At 38.3% G+C, this 23564-nt stretch overlaps 1 protein-coding gene across 5 annotated transcripts in view; it reads right to left on the reverse strand.

Moving 5' to 3' along the window:
• Positions 1-23564, reverse strand: part of LOC109032001 (uncharacterized) — a 62232-nt gene that overhangs the window by 33568 nt on the left and 5100 nt on the right. Inside the window, exons 2-8 of one of the 5 annotated variants that reach the window (XM_019043877.2) lie at positions 19806-19868; positions 17725-17969; positions 14977-15057; positions 14197-14316; positions 11648-11722; positions 10784-10851; positions 1388-1517 (exon numbers count right to left, since the gene is read on the reverse strand). In XM_019043877.2, the coding sequence (XP_018899422.1) occupies positions 1388-1517; positions 10784-10851; positions 11648-11722; positions 14197-14217 (294 nt within the window). In that variant the 5' untranslated portion in view covers positions 14218-14316; positions 14977-15057; positions 17725-17969; positions 19806-19868. The remainder of the gene's footprint in view (positions 1-1387; positions 1518-10783; positions 10852-11647; positions 11723-14196; positions 14317-14976; positions 15058-17724; positions 17970-19805; positions 19869-23564) is intronic. The other 4 variants (XM_019043875.2, XM_019043873.2, XM_019043876.2 and 1 more) reach the window with 4 other exon arrangements.

The raw sequence follows: 23564 nt of genomic DNA on the forward strand, positions 1-23564 counted from the left end.
GCGTGACGCGGGCAATCAGAAAATGTTAAAACCAAACTAAAAATTCTTCTCTGAAAATACAGTTATGTATGGAGCAAAGTCCGCCCACTCATGGGAGAAGCTGCTGTGCTAACAGCATACGAAGCGCGGCGGTTACATCATTAATTTTTGGATGGGAGTAAGGGCTTGTAGCAAATTTTTACTAGAGCAAAAAGAAGAGTAATTTCTATCAATAAATGTTTCAAAAATGACGATGAACGCATTGGCAAAGTTTAAAATGCACTCCTAACTTTACAATCAGCATAAGAAATTTAAATTTTTTTTAGCTCCCCCCTTCAAAAACGATACTGCCGCACAAGTGAACATTTTGTTATAGGAGTCATTCCATTCAACCTTTTCGCAACAGTAATTCTCAACATAGCCGACGCTTCCAAGTGCAAATCGCAATCCAGAGCACAAGGTCAACCGTAGTGGATCTTTATCAACGCGAAGAAATCGTGAATGTAAACACACTGGATTGTTAACGAATGGTTAGAATCTCATCCACACAAATGCCTTTGGGAAGACTAGAGTCGACCGTATTGAATATTGCGTAGTATCCTGGTACACAGGGGTCAGATAGTATGACACCTATAACGAAATGTTCACCTGTACTGTAGTATTGTCTTTAAAGCGGGAAACTAAAAAAAACAGCAGAATTCCAACGCAGACTGTGAAGTTAGGATTGCATTTCAAACTATGGGAATGCGCTCATCGTGATTTTGGAGACATTTCCAGGTAGAAAATCTATACTGTAAGCTCTGAGACCTCCTAATTTTGAGTAACTGGTAACGCTTAGTTCAAGCACTTCCAGCATTCTACCAAGCCAGTTTTCATTATTTTTGCGGCTACCGAGGGGCAATTGTCTCTAGATGAGCCTGCATTATTCAGATTTTCAAAATATAATCCAGGTTTTTTTATATTACATGGCAAAGTTGCGAATTTTTCCATTTAAACAATGTAAATTTATGTTTTTTGTCATAGTTCGTTTGAGCGTTGAACCGGGCCGATACCTATGATTTTTGCGGTTATCAACAGGTGATCGGCCCTATATGAGCTCGCTTTTATCAGATTTTGGATATAGAACCCAGGTTTATTTCCAATCGAGTTCTAAAAGTGAAATGAATGAATTTACAAAATGCTCCGCTCCTGCTGCCGCTATGCGCAGAAGGTTGCACAGTGGCCGATGAGGTTGCGCAGTGGCTGAGTAGCCTGCGCATCAGCTCTACTTATCAACACAAGATTCACCCCGGTCACTTCAAGATGAGCGGTGAGCCTCTCACTAGCATACCTATTGTGACTTACCTAACCTGTCAGATCGTTAAGATCCCTGCACTGAATCAGAGGCTGTAAACTTTTTTACTCTTACCTCAACATCCGTTTGGAAATCAAAGAGATCAATTCGCTGCCAGTTGCTCCCATCAAGGGCAAGAATATTCCAGGCTTTGGATACTTGAGCACACCGGCATAGTGATACAACATCTAGGTACGAAAATATCCTGAAAATAAACAAACATTGAGGTATGTAACATTACTTATTTTTCATACGTTTGCAGTATCAAAACTCCTGAATACAGTTTTGTGGAACGGTCCAAACTATAATACGAAGGTCTCCCAGTAAGTAAATTTCGCTGTATGTTTTTCTCCGCGAATATTGTTGGTAGAGCACAAGTCTAAGGAGTCTTTTATTGGTCATACTCTCAGCTTCAAAACAGGTTTTAGTTCTTTTAATTTGACTCATGGGTTGCTGAGATATTTAGCTTTTTCAGCTCCCATCTCCTTTTGCCACAGGTCTGGCTTTCATACTACTTAGCAGTGGCGTAGACAAGGGGGGGGGGGGGTTCCAAAGGGTCTGGCCCTCCCCCCCCCCCCCTCAGCCTCGTTAATTGTACCTTTTTTTTACTTTTGGATGGCAGACATAAATATTATTAGGGACGTACACAAATTGATGTAAATACAGACACGTTTTTGAATGCCCCCCTCCCCCTTATAGAATTCCTAGATACGCTACGGCTACTTTGGCGCTCAAAGGAAACTCAATTATGGGAATTTTTGCGGATGATACTTCCGTGTTCGCAAGTGCTACCACCTACCCACGAGCAAACAGTTATCGAGCTCCAAGAGAGCCTGGACGACATTCAGGAATAGACTGATGCCAAAGGGACTAAATTAAACACCTCTCAGTCCGAAAAGGTGATTTTCACCCTTAGGAAATATGCCCATATTCCACTAGTTTTTAATGGCCAAGCCATCCCCTGTTCACATCAACCATGTTAACTCGGTCTTACAATAGACTCTAAATTAAAATATGAAGAACATGCTCTCAAAAAGAATGAGCAAATTAAATTAAAATGTAAACAAATGAGTTGGTTAATAGAAAAGCACTCAAAATTAGGTCTTGAAAATGAAATTCGTCTCCTTGAAAAAACTGATATGGGCATGCACTTGTCAGCTGTGGGCCTGTGCAATGAACTCAAACATACGATAGACAGAAACTATACAAAATACAGTGCTAAGGAAAATGGTCAATGCCAAGTGGTACAAAAGGAAAGCAGACGTCCGAGCGAAACTGGGTATAGAAAGCATTAAAGTCTTTGTCTGTCGTATGCATGGGAGATACGAGGAGCGTTTGGAGTTCCGCCCCAATCCAGAGGCTATTCGGCTGCTAGACTGGGAGGGGGAGACCAGACGTCTTAAACACGGGAATCCGCAGGAGCTTATCACACCTGACTTCAAAAAAGTCAAATATTGGTGCTCTCTTTTAAGGTGAATCCAGGGTTCGATTAGGGATAATGCAAGATAAGAGATGGCACCACCAGTCACCACTGAGAATTTCACTTTCCTTCAACGATTACTGAAATAATATTGTTCAAATTACAAAAAGCAGATCCACAAGATACAGATTATTTTTAGCTTCATTCTTTGAGCCAAAAATATTGGCAATTAGAATTACAAGCGCAGGGGAGTACGGCTGAAACTTTCAGCTCAGCAGCGCCACACTGTGGTATTTGACCGAAAAACCTGGCCAAAACCTCAATTTTAAATTTTCTTGTAGTGGAAAACCAATGTGATATTCGAAATCTACACTGTTTTTTACCCTGGTAGACATGTATGTATCATTTTTCGAGTGGCTCAATTTCCCGCGAAGAGACCACGAAGTTACCTATTTCTCAGCGATTATTTTGATATGTTTCGGCGCGCTACTCGTCGATCAGTTTACTTCAACTGTGCGATCATAAGAGGGAAGTTCGGCAATATGCAACACATTCTCAGGGGTATATTCTACACAACTAACCACAGTATTTTCGAAATTTCTTTTTTTAGTGATTTTCACGGGAGGTTGAAAAGTGATGTAAAAGTAAACGTTTTTTTCGAAATTCAGAGGCCGATATCTTTTTTCTCTCAACTGTTCTCACGCAGTTTGAGGCGGGATGTTATAGTCCGAAGTGGGTATTTTCAGGATTCAGGGGTGACAGACTGAGGAAAACTGAGGAAATTGAAATTTTTGACTTTAAAGATGGACTTTTGAGCGATTTTCACAAACATGAATGGGAAAAATTATGTCGATACTAACGACTGAAATTGTATTTTTCCAACAGCTCTGACCCATTTAGTACCAATTGGGTGATATTCGGTCACGCAACCTGTTTCTTTGGCCCCTACGCCCTCGAAAGAGAGATAAAAAAAATAATTTGAAAGCGGATGGGAGGGTCACTTTAAAGTCTTGCATAAGTGTTTAATCCGTTATCTAACAATCTTTTCGTGCATTATCCTTGAGTATAAACATATTTATGCCATGATTTACTTTGACAGACAAATTTGAGTACATGCGGCCACGGGGATGGAGCTTTAAAAGTGGCCCTCTGGCATCATGAAATTACGCTGTGAGGCACATTTGAAGCCTCGTAAAAGTGAGATATGTGGTTTTCTTACGAATTTCGTAGTGAAGTGCCTCACTTTGAGATGTGGACCATGGGTTAGGAAGGAACCCATCAAAATGAATCATTTTCACAGGTGCGTTCTGTCCTTACAATGGTTCTTATTATGATAGAACTCATTTACATCTTATAATTTATCCTCAAATCATCATATGGAGGTCCCGGCACTTTCATACTAGCACTAATTTTGATTCAAAACTCATAAATCTAATATCCAGAATGATTCATATTAATTTTTTTGAGAAATGTACAATTACTCCTCAATGTGAGAGATCGGCTGTTTCGTCAAAAATTTTGAAGTGACTTACGCTGTTTTAAAAAAAACCATTAATGAGGTAATAGAATTCCTTAATTCGAAAAGTAGACCATAGGTGAAGGAGAAACTCGTCTAAATGCACCGCTTTATTTAGATACATTGCGTCCTTTTAAAGGCTTTTTGGAGGGCTTCTTGCACCCTCTTTAAACTCTCCGCAAATTGTCATATGATGTGTTAGGTGGTTAAATTGTGCATATTATCACTTAAGAAGAAGTACTGATTGTAAAATATTTTTAAAACTCGGCGATATCTGGTGATAAATAGTTTTGGCCAGCTTTTCAGGTCCAATACCACAGTGAGCGGGGGCGGCCGATCGCGCAATCGAATCCCTCATGTTCTGTCTCTCTCTCTCCCATTGCCGCAATGGGAATTACTTTCCGCCGTAGTTACGACTTTATTTTTGCAACTTTTGGGAAGATTTTTTTACTGAGTGTTCCTTCAGTATATTGCTATATCCCCTGGATCCCCAATCTTGAATAAGTATTACGGTTTTTATTATTTTGGCAAATATATACGGCTATTCTGAGCAGCGCGACGTGGTGGCCAAATCGCGAAGTTCCAAGCCTGGATTCACCTTAAAGAGTTTTAATTCCCCTCTGTCTAATCTGATAAGGGAATATATCTGACGGAAAATAAAGATCGCCTGCTAATCCAGAGTGATCGTAAATATACATTTTCAAGAATTACACGTTTTAGCACTTACGAGGTCTGTTAGATTAGAAACCGGATTTTGGTCATAACTAGCCCCAATGCATCCGAATTAGGTTTTCTTGGACTTATATGATACCTGAAAATAAACTTAAGAACGCTAAGTTCACAAATTTGAGGAATCCTAATCAGCTTCGTTGGTATGTGGCTTGAAGTAAGGAAACATCATGGGTGTTCTGCGATTTTTATGTTTGACCGAACTTGTCTCTCTTTTTTCGGTCTTGCACTACCTTTTTCAACTCACAAGGATGATCGGAGTATCGTCTCCATATCGTGACCGCTCACTTAAGTTTTGTCACTAAAAAGTATCCTATCCAAAAATGTAGGATCATAGTTGAACGCTCGAGCAGCTAAAGGGAAATTGATATTCGGTTGGATTTTGGTTCAACGGACAACAGTCAAGGGGCAAGTGTACCTGAAACTCGATGCATGTCCACATAGTCTATCAAAATTGTTTGTGCAGAACCTTTAGAAATATTAGCCTGTTCAGCGAGCTCGAAAAGACCATTTTGGAGCAATTTTGCCCGCTCTTCTTCAACGTGACAAATTTCAGTAGCTGTTGATGGTCGATTCCCGTGCTCCTCATCTTCGACGGACTCCTGACCTGTTTTGAATCGTTTATCCCACTCAAAACAGAAAGAACGACTCATACAATGATCTTGGTAAACTTTACTTAGCATACCAAAAGTTTCAGCACAAGGTATACCGAGGTTAAAACAAAATGTAATGTTAAATCTTTGCCTTATCAGTGATCGCATGATTATAATCGCAAAACGCACCTGACTTATTCGTATTCAAGGTGACACAGAATGAACACTTGTAAAACTTAACAAAATCTGTAAAAGTAGTGTTCTTCAGTATATTATCAGGTTATCAGCTATCAGAAAAGTCCAAGAAAACCTAATTCGGACGCATTGCGGGCTAGTTATCACCAAAATCCAGTTTCTAATCTAACAGACCTCGTATAGTCACACCTTTACTTCCACTTCTTTTCTCTGTTTTAACTTTCACCTTAGGTATCTATTCAATTGAAAACAATTCATATTTTTCCAATCTACTGACTCTCCATTTCTGTAACTACTGTTTCCGTTTCACAAAAGTGCCTTCCTCCAAATTTTCAATAAAATAATCGAAATTTTTGAAAAAACAGTAAAAGCTGTATTAAAACTTTCTTGTTGATGGGAATGCACGGTAACTTCAAAATCACTGAAAACTGACGAATTTGAAAAAAAACTGGCTGCAGTTAGGAGCTGAAAAGCTTGATAGGAGAAAAGAATAGTCAACTACGGCTCATTACCTCACTGATTTAAGGGATAGATCTTTCACAGCTAAGACTGCTACTTGATACCAAGAATGATGGCTAAATAACATCATCTAAAAAAGGTGTTGATCATTCTTCTGGGAAGTCAAGAATGAGGAAGGGGGGGAGGAGGGGCTCCTATCTATTAGCATCCGTCACCGCCTCTCTCAAAGAAAAATGCAACAGCCAAAAATTAGGGATAGAATTATCATTGTTCTCGTACAGACAGATGTTACAGATTCTATCGGATGGTCAGAAAGGGGGGGGGGGTGTGCTTTCCACCAAAATGTGTCTGTCCCAGATTCTTAAGTTTAAAACTTTGCAGCGTTGTAGCAGGAGCAAAAAAAATTTATCGGCCATGAAAATTTCAGGAAAGTCGTTTATACCAGAGCATAACAAACTAAAAATTCAGATCAATCTGAGAAGAAATGGGGCAGTGAGGGGGGAGGGATTTAGTTGCTCTACATGAACCTATTTTCCGAAAAGCGCTTAAAAAACCATAAAATCGCGTTCATTTCTCCAGATGCTCCAACAACCGATTTCGAAATTGTGGTTTTTAGTATCTGGTAGTGCTCCTCTTGGCATTCCAGCTCAAAGTTCTAAGTCACGACCAACTTCGATTTAAACCCCTTTCAGGATCAGCATGCACATGACCAATCTGGGCCTTACTCGGTGAAAGGCGCTCAACACACGTCCGAAACCTTCAATTTGCTAATTTGTCCACATCCACCCTATTCTCTGGACATGGCTATAAGTGGTTTTGAACTTTCCCTTGGACCCACGTCGGATTTTGTGCCATCCTATGATAGAGCATTCGTAATTAACAGAGTTGGCGGGAAATTTTAAAACTTTTCTTGGTTGTAATTGGTCTGAGTCCTTGGGAGCGGGGAGGTTTCGAGTATCAGGATCTGCACTTGTACGCGCTCTCGCGGCTAACGCCGAAACTCTAGTCAACACTTTCACTTTTCTTTACCAGAAGCGCAGTACTTATGTTCCGTTTTTGTGATTCGTTGGAAACTTCTCCAAGCCCTAGACTCACCTCCGTGCTTCTTTTTCGTTTTCTAACTCATGTTAGTACAAAGGCCGAGTGCGACTGATTGTTTATGCGTTGACCAGGCCTTGAACCTGGTCACTTTTGTTTCCTACTCCTGTGTCAGCTAGAGAACCTATATACGGGAGAGTATTGTCATCTATATGCCGCTCTATGATTGGTTCATCAGCTTTAGGCTATCATGAAGCTTCAAAGTTGGCCCAGTGTAAAAAAAACCCGACCCAGAGGAACATGTATTATCGTCTGAGAAATGAATTATAATCACAATCAAGGGTCAATTTTCCGCAAAAATATCCATTAAACTTCGATCCGAACTTAATTCAGAAGTTTGATTTAAAAAATTCCTATCACATCCAAAATCACATCAAGAACTTTGTAGGACTTTTTCGCCATCTTGTTTGTTTACAATGGGCCAAACTAGGAGCGGTGGGGCTGGGGATTGTTTACAGAGGGCCAACTTTGGGGCTCCATGACAGCCAATCAATCAGAGAGCGGCACACTTTTTCTGAAGTAAAAGAATTGAGATGGCAATATTCTCAGGTACACAGGTTCTCTAGTGTCCGCCGACTGAGAGTTTTGCCTCGAAAACTTTTACAAGTCATGTTTTAATCATCGCATTTCCAAGCAACATCTTGCGCAACCCCTGTAACTCGGAGACCTGATACGCCCTCGATAGCCACCTGTTATAGCTAGGTGTAGGTAAACCAGTTTTCTAAACCCCACTTTGGGGTTTTCTGTAGGATCTTGTGGATCCGATGCTGAATAAGATTTGCTGGTTGTTCAATCTGAAGTTTCTGTGATGCTCTGCTGTTTTTCCTGAACTGAGTAACTTGGATTTCTGGACCTGCTTCACCTGAAGTTATCTACCTGTTCTACTTGAGTTTCTCTTTCTTCGTTGGATTTTCGTCATCGGCCTCAGAACCAGATGAGTTTATCTTTTGATTCCAACCATGAGAACTCTTTCTGGTAGACAGTTGTCTTTGTTTGACAGTTGTCCTTTTACACCACCGTAAAGTCCTTTTGGACTACAGCAGTCTTGTTCAAGCGCAATTCAGCGCAAGTTTCTTTCCTAGTCTTGTCTGAAGCCCTTCGGTCCTAAATTTATTTCCAGTACAATTTAAATCAGCCAATGTCTCATATTTTCGCCTATAAATACGTACTTTAGCAAATTGGCAAGTTTTTCTCACACAAGTTGTTGGCCAGGGCTGAGTGCCTTATAGGTCTGTGATAATTATCTTTAATGTCTTGGGCTAGTTATCAAGCCTGCCGAATAAAGTTTGTCTCAGAATTAAATTGTCTTCTTGATTTAGTATTGCCTATTGCCCCTGGATTTATTTAGTTGCAGTCTTTCCTTCACGTTCGTTGCTTTTTCTCTCTTGAGTTCACGCTTCCCTCCATCTTGCCCTTCTCGAGAAATGCATCGGCTCATCTTGGTGGGCACTGTATCAGTACCAACAAAGAGGTGATGAGTCACGTCTACAGTCTGTTCCAAAATTAGACAGTAGAATTCTCTGCTGTTAGAAATGAAAAACAAAAACCACGCTATGAAAAGTGCGTGAAAAAGGAAGGAAGTTACATAGAGAAGTAAAGTTTAGCGTTTTTCTTTAAATTTCACTTTGCTGCATATATTTCGGATGCCTCGAAATGAAATGCGCGAATGCACAAAACCTGCCTGGAGATCGGACCTGCGACGAGAGAGATGGGTGCAGAAATAATTTAATATTGCAGCGGCCTGCTAAAGACTGAATACACTGTAGCTCGTCTTAAAGCTGAAAGTATAACCGGTAAAAATTTTTTTATTGTTTTGCTCTATCTATAATAATCGCTGAAAAAAAATAGTGAAACTTACTTATTGGGAGACCCTTGAGCAATACTGCATTGATGTGTAAGTATGTGCACAAAACTCTCCCATTGATTTATTATTTGTCTTTCCAAAATACGTAATAAAAATCATTTTTCAAATACCACAATGCTACCTATGAAACCTTGTTCAGCTTCAATCCAAGTTTCCATAAAGACAGAAACCTCACTAATATCTTGTCTCACTACTGCATAGGCACTTAAGATTGGTCATAAATGAAGGTATGTATCTCTCATTTGAAACGAATTCCTTAGTTATTCAGTTACTCTTTGTGTTTTTTACCGGAAGAGTTGCTCTTCATGAAAATCTTTATGAGAATCCTCTCGGTTCTACAGGCGGAAAAGTGCAATTCTTCAAAAACTTCAAACGCGATTTTCTCACAATGTGAAAACTCGACATCCACTATTGTTACAGATAAGTCCTCTTATGTTTGTGTGGCCTCCATAAATTGGCAGGGCTAATAAATGAAATTGATAAATGACTGGAAAAATTAATATTTGACACACGAAATTAAGAAATGTGGGTACTAAAGGAAAGAATAGTTAGAACACTATGTTCCCACTAAGAAAAATAAAGTAAAACTTAGAAAGAAAAGTAAAAAAGTTTGAGCCCAGTAAATTTACTGTTATATAACGCCGAGTTTGACACAAACCACCCCTTATTATGCGCGATCACAAAATTATGAGGAACCTTCACCACCTAGAGCATCACGTAATTGATAGACAGCCCCTTATCCTACAACTTGCTTCATCATTTTTAAATCATACTAAAGTAAGAATTTATTTTGTGTTGTAGACTTGTGTTATTTTATTTTTAGTTACCTTTGAACGTGAACTTTTTACCTGCATGTGTCAAATTGTTAAGCTTTCAATAAAATATAAAATATCATCATGACTGGTTTCACGTATTAGTTTATTTGTAATTTTTTAGTATCAGTATTTTAGTGATGTCCTGAACTAACACTGAAATTTCCACTTTCCTTATCTTTTATAAGAGTCGTATCAGCAGTTTAGACCTCTCTCGAAATTTAAAAAAGAGATTTGTCGAATCCTTCCTTGTGAAAATGAAAGAAAGGAAAGAGGAGAAAGGGAAAAATTACGCTACATTTTACAAACATATTGTTGAAAAGTACTTTAGAGCTCAACTAACCCATAAGTATCGCCAGAAAATAGATCTAAGCCAAAAAAAATATTTTCAATGTGGAGATGATTGCACAGTTAAAAAGTACTTTAGAGCTCAACTGACCCATAAGTATCGCCAGGAAATAGATCTAAGCCGAGAAAAATATTTTCAATGTGGAAATGATTGCGCTATGTCCTAGCAAAGAATGATCTTTCAAATCTTGTCCTCGCGGTTCTAGTTTTATCTGGTTTTGTCTCTCTCTGCTAAAGTTATCTTTAAAATTAGAAAACATAAGATAAAGTGTGGGTATTACACTCAATCGATCATCAATTTTTTTCATTCTGGTGGCCATTATGCCTATTCAAAAGAATGGAAATATGTCATCCCACAGTTGCTTCTCGTCCCCACCTACATAGTTTTTGTGGAAAAATTGTGAACAGACTTCTTGCGAAGTGAAAAAGTCACCTACCTCAGTAAAAGCTCTCGAGGCAATTTCTTGTTGATTTGAGCATCATCCTCCAAGAAAACACGAGCTAACTGTAGAAAAAAGAGAGGTAAAAAAACAAAAGAAAAAAAAGAATGATTAGGTACATGCAAGAAAAAATGTACAAATAAAGAACAAACTACCTCCTTAATCCTGGAAAAAATGGAGAAGTGAGAAAGGAGTAAAGTTGCAAGAAAATTTTTAAAACTTCACAACTCATCTCAACACAATTTCAGGTTTTTTGGTCCCAGAGTCTAGACCCTTTTTGACAATAGCCCACAAAAATTAGCTTTTCATTACGCTCTTCAAAGAACGCCGTACCATCCTAGTGGGAAATCCCCTCAGTCAAATCTGATAAAACTTGGATATGTTGCTCAGCTAGTCATTCTGATCAAAAGCTCTCACAGGCCGGAAGAGACCCCATGTACTGTTTTCGAGATATTTACCATTGTAAATTGCCGCACATAAAATAAATCAAGGTTTCATCAGATTTGACCGGGGGGGGGGGGGGGGGATTTACCATGAGGATGGTGTGGGGTTCCTTGTCGCAGCTCGCAGAGCAAGTCGCTTAGGAAGCGCGGAGCGATTGCTCCAGGATCCAAGAGGTGGAAGCCCTATGGCTGGCTGTGACGGCTCGCTACGGCAAACTGGGAACACCTCGTAATGTATGAGTGGTTGCAATGTGACCTCCGTTTCATGGTGGCAGCGATGAATCAAAACCCTTGATAAGTGTTGTAGACACATACTTTCACACTTCGACTATCAATAAAGTTATTGCATCGCATGGGAAGAAAGGAGTCAATTAAATACTGAACAAAGACAGAGGAACGTGACATTTTCTGTTTTTACCTTCATTTTTCTCACCTTCCCGGACCAAAAATCATTTCCTACAGTTTTCTCTGGCTTGCCTTGTTGCTGATAATTCTGAAAAACAAGAAAAATAAAAATAAAAGGATACAAAAGGATGCAACAGGAATACATGCACTCTATAAAATGAAGGCACTGCTGGCATACAAAGAAGTAAACATCACTTTTTGATTATACTTATTGATCTAAGAGATAATCAGTCGAAGAATTCAGTTTGCTTAAAATGGAGCTCTTGCATGTGTCAGGAATTTATCGATTTGAATACTTTTTAACCTGTAAAATTTTGCTAGGAACACAATGGTGCCACTGGTTTTCTCAGATATTAACTCACAAGCTCAAAAGAAGCTCTTAAAGTTCAGGCTGTCGTGGAGGGATGTCCCACGCTACGCTATGAGTCCACCTCCATAGCTAGTCAAACTCACAGAGAAGGCGTAAATAAATTAGCAGGGTTGCTGTGGTTCCAGATTTGGAGGCCCTTAACAAAGTGGTAACTCTGCTAAATGTATTTTGCTCCCTGTCTGTGCACAGCGAGTTGGACTAGGTATAGAGGTGGACTGTCAGTGTTGCGTGGGATATTCCTTCCGTTATGACCTGAAATTAGAGAGCTTCTTTCGAGCTTGGTTGATTTCAGAGAAGACCAAAGGCATTATCAAGTTTTTAGTAAAATTTATCATGAACCAAAATACTTAAACCACAAAGTCCTGACACATGCAAGAACTCCATTTATAATAATCATTACGAAATACGATTTAGCTAACCTCAAAATCTACATCTCAAGGTACACTGTAAACATAGCAATGAAAGACTCATTTGGTGCTAACTTCAAAACTTATTTACAAATAAAAAAAATGCAAATTCGGCTAAATCGAAGCCCTAAACGCTACGGTCAAAACTTTTTTTTTTTCGACTCCCAGAAAGGTTCATACAGTTTAAAAGTACCGTATTTGAATGATTCATCAATAGCATAGGCGGTTCTAGACCTTCATGTTTGGGGGTGCCCAGAGGTGAAAAATGTCGGAGACCGGTCTCGAAGTGGAAGGTCGCTCAGGGGAGGCCTAAGTTTCGGCCCTCAAGTTTTATCCCTTTCCTACCATCCTTTCTCTTTTTCTCTCCTTTCCTTCTACTGAAATACCTATACATTCAACGTAGAAAATTTTTTAGCAAAACTTTCCATCAAAACTACAATCTTACCATAAAAAACAGTAGAATCTTTGTAAAACACGGCTATCAATATTAATTCTGTTTAAAACATTTTCAATTAATTGCTGGGATTTTTACTCAGTGTGAGCGAATGCAGAATCTTTAAAAGCAGTATAATTTGGTCCTTTTTATATTAAATTCTATACTGGTTAAAAAAGCAATTAATAGAGGTGAAGGAAGAAGAAGGCCCCTTTCACGGTTCCGGTAACTGCACTTAATTTTTGTGTGGGGGTGCCCGGCACCCACTGGCAACCCCGTAGAACCGCCTATGAATATTAATCAGTCTTCTTCCATTAGAGAAGCACTGATTTCCAGATTTCAGGCTTTCATGGCAGCAATAAGTGCTTTCCTGAGATCTCCAGTCTGCTCTCAGGCAGATGGTTAATCGGAAAGCTTGGAGGGTTACCCAATGACTCGCCGCTACCTCTCTGCGCTGCTATGTTGTTGTCGTCCACCAGAATCTTCATTCTTTCTTTTACATTTTATTAAGTAAACTTAAATTCGACGAAATCTCCCATATTTCTTAACTTTCAAAACTTTCATAACAATAAATGAATGGCAGGCCCAGAACTTCATGATGTTTCCTAAGAAAAAAGCTACAAAGTGAAGAGGAAGTAAAGCAAACCTCACTACTACGTCTCTCTCTGTAGTCTGTAACCTCGATACATCGGAGACAAACGTAGATGGTCTCCGGGTAATTCCTTTGGAGTCTGACAACGGTCTCCGTTGTCTCCAGATAATACCGGACACCTCCTTGGAGACTTCAGCAACACACCACTCTGATAGAGATATGGAGAAATTCGAAGAAAACTTTTGTTAAAGAGATTTCAGGGATGAAGTAAGTGAACACCTGGTATTCGTTCCCTCCTTTCTAGAATTTCAAACATATCCGGATTTCGCCACCTAGTCTCCAGCCATTAAGAGATGCGGCTTCAGTTTTTTGCTCTTAGACTCTATCTTTATGTGTTTAGTAATCACTCCGTATACAGGTTTTCAATTTTGGTTTATAATTTGAATAAGAAAGGTAGGCAGCGATATGAGGCGATTTTGTGGAAAGATTTGCTACCTTTTTGGGTCCTTAGAGCTTTATGTCCGACATGATCATATTTTCCATTATTCAGTTCATTGAGGCCTAACAATAGGGTTGAGAAACAGAGTAAATTGATTGCAAAACTTGTCTAACCTTAGAAACTGTGTGGAGAAGCTAGTAGGCACTACTGAATCAATCCAAAATTGAGTCCCTTGGTAATTAAGAGTTGAGATAGTAGGACAAATAACGAAAAACAATACCAGTTAATGTTTATTAGGTGCTTTAAAGTATAAGTAAATACCTGAATGTAATTGTGTTTCATAGTTGCTTCGAATGAATCATTTCCTTCAAATGCCTTGTCTGATGCCTTGTCTGAGTCATTGGATCTTGGTGATTTTGATCCGTGAGTATTATCCAGCGTCTGGAACATTAAAATAATTGAGACTTGTAGATGCAGAGAAACTTTCACAACTGTCAGGCTTTCATGTAAGTAGTCTTGAATTCAGTAGATAACTGAAGTCGCATTGAACTGAGATAATATTATTATGAAAGAATTATTCTAAGATAATAATGCTGTTACAGGAAAAATGTTCTTGGTACAGAAAGAGTAAGCTCAGCTACCTACAAAACTTGGGCTATAATAAATAGTAAAGCTAAATCAAACAAACTGATTAAAGCTTTGAGATTTCGTGCAAAGCATAATATTGTTACTAAATTGTTTAATATTTTATCAAATAGGATACATATGTACTTAATATTCAATGATTTTCTAGTTTTGAACGACCACTAGATTATATAACATTATAGTAAATTACTTGATTCTCTTATTACTTACTAAATTTAAAATATTTTCTTTTAAGTACCTAGGTAAAATTCCTGCGTTTATTTAAATCAAAATTTAAACCTTTTCAGGATTAGGCTTTTGTGATACCTCGAATTAGAGCTGTGATTATTTTGTCAGTCTTTTTAAATAATCTTAATGTGCAAGATAAAAGTTCAATAGAGTCATAAAGTTGAATGATTTTATTTCAAATTAATCACGTATTCCTCAAAATATAAAAAAGCAAATTCACTTATTCACCTGTAATAAATGCTCTTGAAATTCCTGATTTTTCTTACATAGGGAAGAGATGCTAAATTCAGCCAATGATATACGAAGGATCTAAAAAATTAATGCTTTTATCAGTTCATTTTGGAAAGAATCAGCCTGAGGGTTTCGTTTATTTAAAACTCTTCGAAAAGGTGATACACAGTGGTGCCCATCCCCCCCCCCCTGAAAAATTTTGAATTCATACGAGTTCCCCCCCCTAATCTGAAGTTCTTGGCTCCCCACAGCGCGGTCTGGGGGGTATGGAATATCCCTCAGGCAAGGGGGGGTCTGGGGGGCCTCCCCCGGAAAATGTTGACATTTTTGATGTTATTTGGAGCTAGGGGGGATACAAACAGATGGAGATATCCGAAGGGGGGATATTCTAGGGGGGAAGTCAAAATTCTAGGGGCGGAGTGAAAATTCTAGGGTGTGGAGTGAAAATTCTAGGGGGGAAGTGAAAATTTTGGGGAGACTCAAAATTCTAGGGGGGAAATCAAAATTCTAGAGGGCGAAGTCAAAATTCTAGGGGGGTGCAAATTCTGGGGGGAAGTGAAAATTCTAGGGGGGGAGTCAAAATTCTGGAGGGGGAAAAAAACAGAGCTCCCCCCCCCCCTATTTCAAACGTGAATAGTTGCTCATATGAAAAGCCCCGGTTGGGCACCACTGGTGATACATATAATTGACTCTGGACGGAAGTGGCTGCAAGTATTCCGGACCACCAATATGCATTCTGCAGGAAATATTAAACAATCCCGCAGGTCAACCGTCTTATTACCATCATTGCAGAATCTGCGAAATCAGGAAATTAATGATGTTGCTAACTTTTTAGGACATGTCACAGCCATTCAATATAGTCTGGCATGAAGATCTACTTTACAAAGTTCAAAGAATAGCAGCTCTATCCGGCAGATTTATTTCTAAAATCTTACCTAGGGGATCACTTTTTTCTGGTGTGTTGCAAATCTGATTTATTTCTAAGATCTTACCTTTCGGATCACTTTTTTCTGGTGTGTTATGAATCTGCACCATCATAAAATATATAAAGCTACCCTACCGAGATTCCATCAACACTTTACAAAAATCCTGTTGGAGCAATTCCCTTCAAACTTGGCAAGAATGAAGCTAAGAACTACCTTTACAGGCCTGAAAAATCAAATTTAGGAAAAAATGCCACTGAAGCGTAAAGAAGGCGAAAAGTTGTTTCTCCTTCAGAGTTGCGTTTCACGAGAGATTCTAAAATGAAATTTCACGAATTTCATTCACTTTTTGCAACTTTCTATGTTACATCCGGAGACTTGTGAAACAGCTGAAAATAGTGAAAAATCATACATAATTCGTGTTCCCTACCCCCTTCCTTTCAAATTACATTTATTCCTGATTCATTATTGTATTTTTTCATTAATTTTAACTGTTTGATGACAGTAAAACAATGGCAAGACAAATGCATTTACGCATTTCGATTTTGGTAACTTCGAACTATTTTGGAGGTTTCTTTCAAGCATTAGGACCAATCTGTACAGATCAGACATTACTCATTCTTGTGATCCTGTGGATAAAATTTACATTACAGCAGGAAGTTTAAATGTAGGGCATTTCTTCTGGCTGCGGCCGAGTGAGAGCCGATGTCAGGTGGGGAAGGGAGGTGGATCCCAAAAAGATATGCAATAACAATGACTGACTTGTGTGGGTTGATATTGGTTTTTTTCACTGGGTATCATTTGATGGATTTTAGACAAAAAAAATAGTTGACAGACAATACGAGAACTTGCTCCTCTTTTTGTAAAAAAACAAATGACCTTCTTATGTCAAAGATTTAGGGGGGCTCTTGCCACACCCTGACTTTAAAAAATGAGAGGTGTTCAAAATTATCTCCTAGATTAGGGTAACTTTGAACACATCTCGCCTTTTGACGATTGTAAACAATTAAACACCAACACAATCATCACAACATATTCTTCAATTTAAAGATTAGATACTCCCAACAATCTTGCCTGGGCGGAAACAGTAAGAAAATGAGAGTCGCAATGAGTGAAAGCCTCTGAATGAGTAAATGTAAAATACGACTCAAAATAGCTCTGACAGTGATTCTAGAGGGTTAGATACATTTTTTTCATTAATAGGAATATTTCACTGATTGTGAAACTTTGGGGCCGAAATGAAATTTCATTTTGCAACTCTGTCAAGCTAGGAGAGGTCGTGAAAACCAGCCCGAGACTTGAGCAAGCGGTCGCTGGCAGCAAGTAAACAGCGTATCTCTTTAAGGTAAAACTGTGCTCAAACAAGCTTTTTCCCTTTGAGTTGAGATTTCCAGTTTCCTGGATTTTTAACGCACGTTGGCTAAAATATTCCAACTTACTGTCTTACGACTTGTGCGTCTACCGCGATCAGTTTGTGAAAACTGCCTTGCCAAGGCTTATGTGGAGCTGTTTGGATAGCCGCTCACTATATGGTGCAAGTTAACTTGCCACCACCGACCGCTTGCCCAAGTCTCGGGCTGATTTTCAAGACCTCTCTGAGCTTGGTAACTAAAAATTCAGGAGGCTGCGCTGCACTGAGGATGGGCCCAATTAGACCCGAAACGCTTTGACAGTTGCCTTCCAGAATGGTCATTACCAGTCTTGTGCCAAACAGCATATCTCTTGGATGGAAAGTTGTGCTCAAAGGAGCTTTTTCCCTCTGTATTGAGATTTCCAGTTTTCTGGTTTTTTAACGAACGTTGGCTAAAAAATTCCAACTTACTGCCTTACGACTCGTGCGTCAACCGCAATCAGTTTGTTTACGTAGTTTCTGTACAGAGCTAAATGGATGGTCCAGGGATATGATTGCACCAATGGAAACTCAAACTCAATGAGACAAAATCTGTTCAAGCAATGTTCACTCTTCGCAAACTGGATCGCCCTCTTGTAAGTATCAATGGAACCTTCCCATCTTCGCAAGATTCAGTGTAACATCTGATTGTCCATCTACCTAGATGGAAGGCTTGCCTGGAAGATACACATTACCATTAAACGAAAACAACTCGCTTTATCAGCAATCAAATTCTCCTAGCCAATTCCTGTTAGACTGACCAGTTGTTATTTGACCTCTAAACCAATCTTCAGGTATGGCCAGTCTAAGAGGTATTGTCAAGCTTGTGTTTAGAAACCCTCAACTTTCAATTGACAACAAACTTCAAGGATAGAAACAAGTCGGTCATTTTGAGTTCACGAATGACGTTTCCAATGCTCATGCTGGGCACTGGATGTTCTCCAAGTAAAGTGTCAAGTCTCGGAATACGTACTTCAAATTAATTTTTTTAAATAGTAAGGGTTCGAAAAATTGAATGATCATTTAGGTATTCTTTTGTAACCACCACAGTCGTTTTCTTTAATTATTGTCCCAGTTTGATTTTTGTTACCATCTTGAAGTTTTATGACGTCAGGCGGGTACCACTTTTGCCAGGCAACTAACCGAAGAATCTGTAGCGTGCATTTCAAATCTTCACCTGCCCCTGCTTTCATCAAGATGAGAAGCGGAGGAGGACGCAAAGCATTGTTTGATAAGCGAGATGATGATGAGATATGTGCCTGTTCAATCTGAATTCAGTTTTTTAGTTTTGAATGATGAAAGAATCTCAAAGGATCGAAATATGACTAATTCTTACCTATAGCTTGCAAAATAACACACTGAGTTAAGAATTTTTCCAGTATCGTTACAATATCAGTGGAGTACCTAATAGCGGCACCCAGTGTCACAGTATGTCATACATGATGTAGGTAATTCTCATCCAAATAAGAGGAGAATAAATATTTACCTTCATTACCACCAAGTAGATGAAAGTTCCACTGTGAACTTAGTTGGCCAAAAAAAATGCAAACAATGAAGCAATTATTTTTATTTCCTGACTCCAAATGGTAATAATTATGGTAACAATTCTAAGGCATAGTAAAAACTGTATTTATCATTCCTCAATTGATACAAGGTTGACTGTTTGCATGGAGATGATAGTACATTAGTTGGGTAATATATTTTTCTGAACTTTAGATTAAGTTGATGAAGGTAGCAGGTTATCGTCAGCAAGAGCTGTTGATAAATGTAGTTTAGAATGGTCTATTTTAATTCTTCCAGAGGAGCATCATTAGTATTTAATACAAAACTCTTAGGGTTCTCTGTGATACTATGCCACCTCTTATCAAGAATGTTTATGCTGATGTTGTTGCTATCATGGTGATGGAAGAGATAATTTTGGCAAAAATCGGACAAATATGTGGATGCCAAGTTTATAAGAAAATCTCACAAACCAAAGTGAAAATTGTTTCATGCCTCTTCAATTTTCAGCTTCGCGCTAGGTTCTCGCAAGAAGGTCAACACAACGTGCTGATCTAACTTTTGTGGAATTTCTTGTTAATTTTAGAATGTGTGCCAAAGTCACAGTAAGTATTCCACAAGAATTGCAAATCTGAAAAATCTAGAAAAATAACAAGTATCTCTCAGCCTCTGCGCAATTTGCACCCCTGCTAACAAATTTTGGAGAATAGAGAACACTTTACCCTCAAAACATTTCTTACACTGATTTTGGACTAATAATTATATGTGTACGATGGTGGATCTGAGCTGTACTTACTTACCAAACTTTGTTAAACGAAGTTGTTACTTAGGGGAAATTCATTAACTGCTGCCAAGGATTCACAAACTCTGACCTTGATAAATATTTCCGACATATACTTGAGATACAGTCAGATGTTTAGAATTCTAGACATTCAGTTATTGTTCACATACAAAAGAAATTGACTTACAAATATAGCCGTTTTATATTTACATAACTGCTCAACAGAACATACCGACAGTTGTGATTAGGTTCTCGACAGCACTCTGATAGAGGTGATAGATAAAGGATCCCTACCCTGCGGCAAAAATGGAGTTTAATAGATTGAAATTTTGATTCACATGGTACTAATGCTGTCAAGACAAAATTACACTCCACGCACAGTCAAAGAATATTTTGATAAGTAAGATTATCCATTTAGGAAATTGCACAAATCAAACCGAAGGACATGGACAAACCAAGGAGCAAGCTCAGGAACTCGGCGATTCAGTTTCTCTCACTGCAAGAGGTGGAACCATCAAAAGTACCACTAATGTTAAGTTGAAGGGGTGAATTACTGATTTAAAGAGTGATAAGTCATATTGGGACTTTTTCGAAGAGATTTAAAGGAAAGAAAAAGAATTGGAAAATGTTCAACTATAAAATTGAACGTAAACAATCCCCCATTGTATCAAAGCTAACACACAAATGAAACAAGCGCTAAACTCGAGGGGAAAAAGTACGTAAATAGGTTTTGTTTCATGAGGAAAATGGTGAAAAAGTTAGGAAATTCAAATGGGAAATCGAAGCTTTAAGATATAAAGAACTTTAAATAATTAATACAGTTTACTTGGAAATGAAGTTAAAGAAGGCAAAGTTCCCTAGTAGCACATCTTGTAATATAATTCGAGAAAAAAAAATTAAAACTGGTAAATTTTACAAGTACGAAAGATGTACGTAAAAGAACTCGTAAAAAATCAGAGTTTGAGAACTTAACGTAAAAAATTTGTGATCAAAGACATAAAAAAAAACTAGGGGATTGAACTGAAATCTGTACGTAAAAAATTCGCGATTTTTTACATGTAGAAAATTAGGAAAAAAATGTCTGAACGGAAAATTCGCTGAATTGACCGAACAGGAGATACCTTTGTAGTTTTTATGACAAGGAAATCAAGCAAAAAATTCTGATGTCCCCTAAAGATTGTTTGTAAAAAAAAGTACAGCCCGAAAACTGGATACAAAAACACATTGTTCTGAACAAAGAAGCCAGAGTTTTTAAAAGTTCGAGAAGATTTTAATAACTTATCTTCATTAAAATAGTTAAGACATTCTTATAAAAAATTATAAAAAATTGATGCATGTTAATAATATTTAAGAAAAGAAAAAGAAAAAAGGGGGGACATATTATTAAAATGTACATAATTTTTTTCACATATTCCTGAACAACAAAGGTACTTTTGAAAGTAGGTATACCACCTTTAAAATATCCATGATAAATATTAGTTTTTGCCTTTATCCAGTTTTTCCAAATTCAAAAAATATTCCGCAATACGTTCTCACGCATATTCAACAATAAAAATATTCACTTATACAGCGCAAATTCGCCCCTCTAATACAGAAGCCTCGTTTGCTCAGTAAGTAGCGCATTCGATTCCTGATAGGCAGGTCCCAGGTTCAATTCCCGACAGGTAGATAATAATTTGAAAGTTGATCTCAAGGAGAATTAATTGACTACAGATTCAGATGGGTAAGAAGTCTATTTTTTTCTTTACAATTTATCATTTTAATCAATTTCAGGAAGCAAGAGTTTTTTTGCTCATAACTTTTTACGGAAAGAAACTCGATTTTTTTGCGTAAAAAATCTTGTACTCTTTACGAATTATTCCTGTAAAAAAGACTACATCGGCATTTCATTTTTGGTCTATTTTATGTCTTTTTTTACGAATTTTTTTTTTGGTAAATTTTACGTCTTTGTGCTACTAGGGTTATGGAAACTAGGAAAGAACAGGGTATTTTGTAGGAAAGGGTTGGTAGGTCTAGAATTGAATCGACGTATCGACATATTGAACAGTGACTATCGATAGTCTCGAAAAACCCGTGTAAAATACACACTAATACTATAAGCTGTTATGAGGGATCTTATGAAAATGCACACACACATATAAAAAATCGCTCGATAGCCATAAAAATCCCCATTTAAACACGGCAAAACCCCACTGGCGATCGACTTTTTTCGAGATTTTTACATTGATGAAATGGCAAGGGTGATAGGAAAGTTATCTCCAGTTGATCACGGGGAGAACAATAAATCATTCGCTCTATCTGGCTGTGCGCTGCACAATTAAGTATAGGTCTCCGTCTCTTCATAAAACATTCTTTTTTGTTTTCTTTATCAAGAGCTTTAAGTAAGTAAGTAAGTAAGTAAAGGCCGGGCTGACCGGCGAGGCGCCCCCCAAGGGGCCAAGGCAACTGGCTACTGCCGTCGTGCACCCCGAAGTTGGACCGTGCTCCTTATAGTCCAGGCATTATAGGAAAAATAGAAAAAAAAATTTATATATAAGGTTTTATGTGCCCAAGTTGTTCATTGGGGTGCCAGGGACTCCCAGCAAAAAGTCCCCAAGAATCCCCTGTACGCTCGACCCCCCGCCCCCCCAAAACCGCCAAAAAATCGACCTTTCCTCGGTTTTTCGTAAATATCTCAAAAAGAATTGGTTTTAGCGAAAAATGAGTTATCTAGTGAATAAAAGTTCATAAAATTTCCAATAAAAATGACTCCTATGAATTTTTTTGTAAAACGACTTTGAACCCCTCAAAATGGCCGCCGAAAAAACGGGCATTTACGGAAATTTCAGTTTTTTCCCGAAAATGCCCATTTTTCTTTGAAACGGCTGCTTTCATGTAAATGTTCATGGCGGATTCTGAAAGAGCGTTGAATTTCACATCAGAAATGATTAACATCGATCATTTTAGACTCACAGTAGATCTACGAAAATACGATATATCGAAGCTCTTCCGCCCGGGCCTAACAAATCAAGTACTGGGTACATACTCAGTACTGGTAAGTACTCATTTAAGTTTACGGTACGGAAGCGTTCAAATATCGCGTAATGCATCTGAAGAGGGAGGAGAGTCGGGATTCTCCCATCCAGAAAACAGAAATTGTGCATTGAGAGTTGGGGGGGGGGGGGGGGCTGAAAAATAGAAATAGAGCATTATTTTATAATTAAATGATTCCTCTTTTTCACTTCGATTTGTCTCTAGTAAAGCAATAAAACACATTTTTAAATGTTCACTTTTTCACTTCGATACCTCCAGCTCCAGTACAGATGGTTGTAAGCGGGGGAGGGGGGGGGGGGGGTACTCAGATTTTTTGAACGATTATCTTTTTAAGCGTAAGGTGTTCATGTACTACTTTGAGCTTGAATAGAGTCAATTATAAAACCGTGCTAAAGAACAAATGATCAGTATATTAATCACAAATAATATTTTCGATATGTTTCACTTAATAATCATTGTAAAGCAGTGTATTCTAATTAATTACAATTACTTATTCGAGAGCAAGTGGTTGCCCAATAACTTTTTTGAAGGAATGTCCAGCTGTAAAACTTAGAGAAAAGTCTTACAATAATCGTCGTCTTTTTGGCCTAAGTGCGTAATTGATTACAACTTTTTCTCTCTTCTTTTCCATCTCTTTTTCTTGTTTATCTTCTTCTCCTTCTTCTTCCGCCTTATTGCCGCTCAATTCTAGTGTTGCCCTCACGTCATCCATATTGACCTTTTCTTCTTCTCCTTACTCGTCTGTATTAAGCACAAGCGAGTTATCACACGAGATGCCGTTGCAATGCAAGCAAACGTTTGAACATTTCAGGCCTGTTTTTCTACAACCGCACGATTTTCTGCAACCCTTAACACAGTCACTGAAAATTGCGTCCAAAACTTGTTTAGGTGCAGGCCCTAAAGTGGTACGTACAGGAGTAAGCTGCGGATCCAATTTCCACCCCAAATTTAAAGGCGA

Source organism: Bemisia tabaci, chromosome 2 (genome assembly GCF_918797505.1).
Source record: "Bemisia tabaci chromosome 2, PGI_BMITA_v3".
Classification (NCBI taxonomy): domain Eukaryota; kingdom Metazoa; phylum Arthropoda; class Insecta; order Hemiptera; family Aleyrodidae; genus Bemisia; species Bemisia tabaci.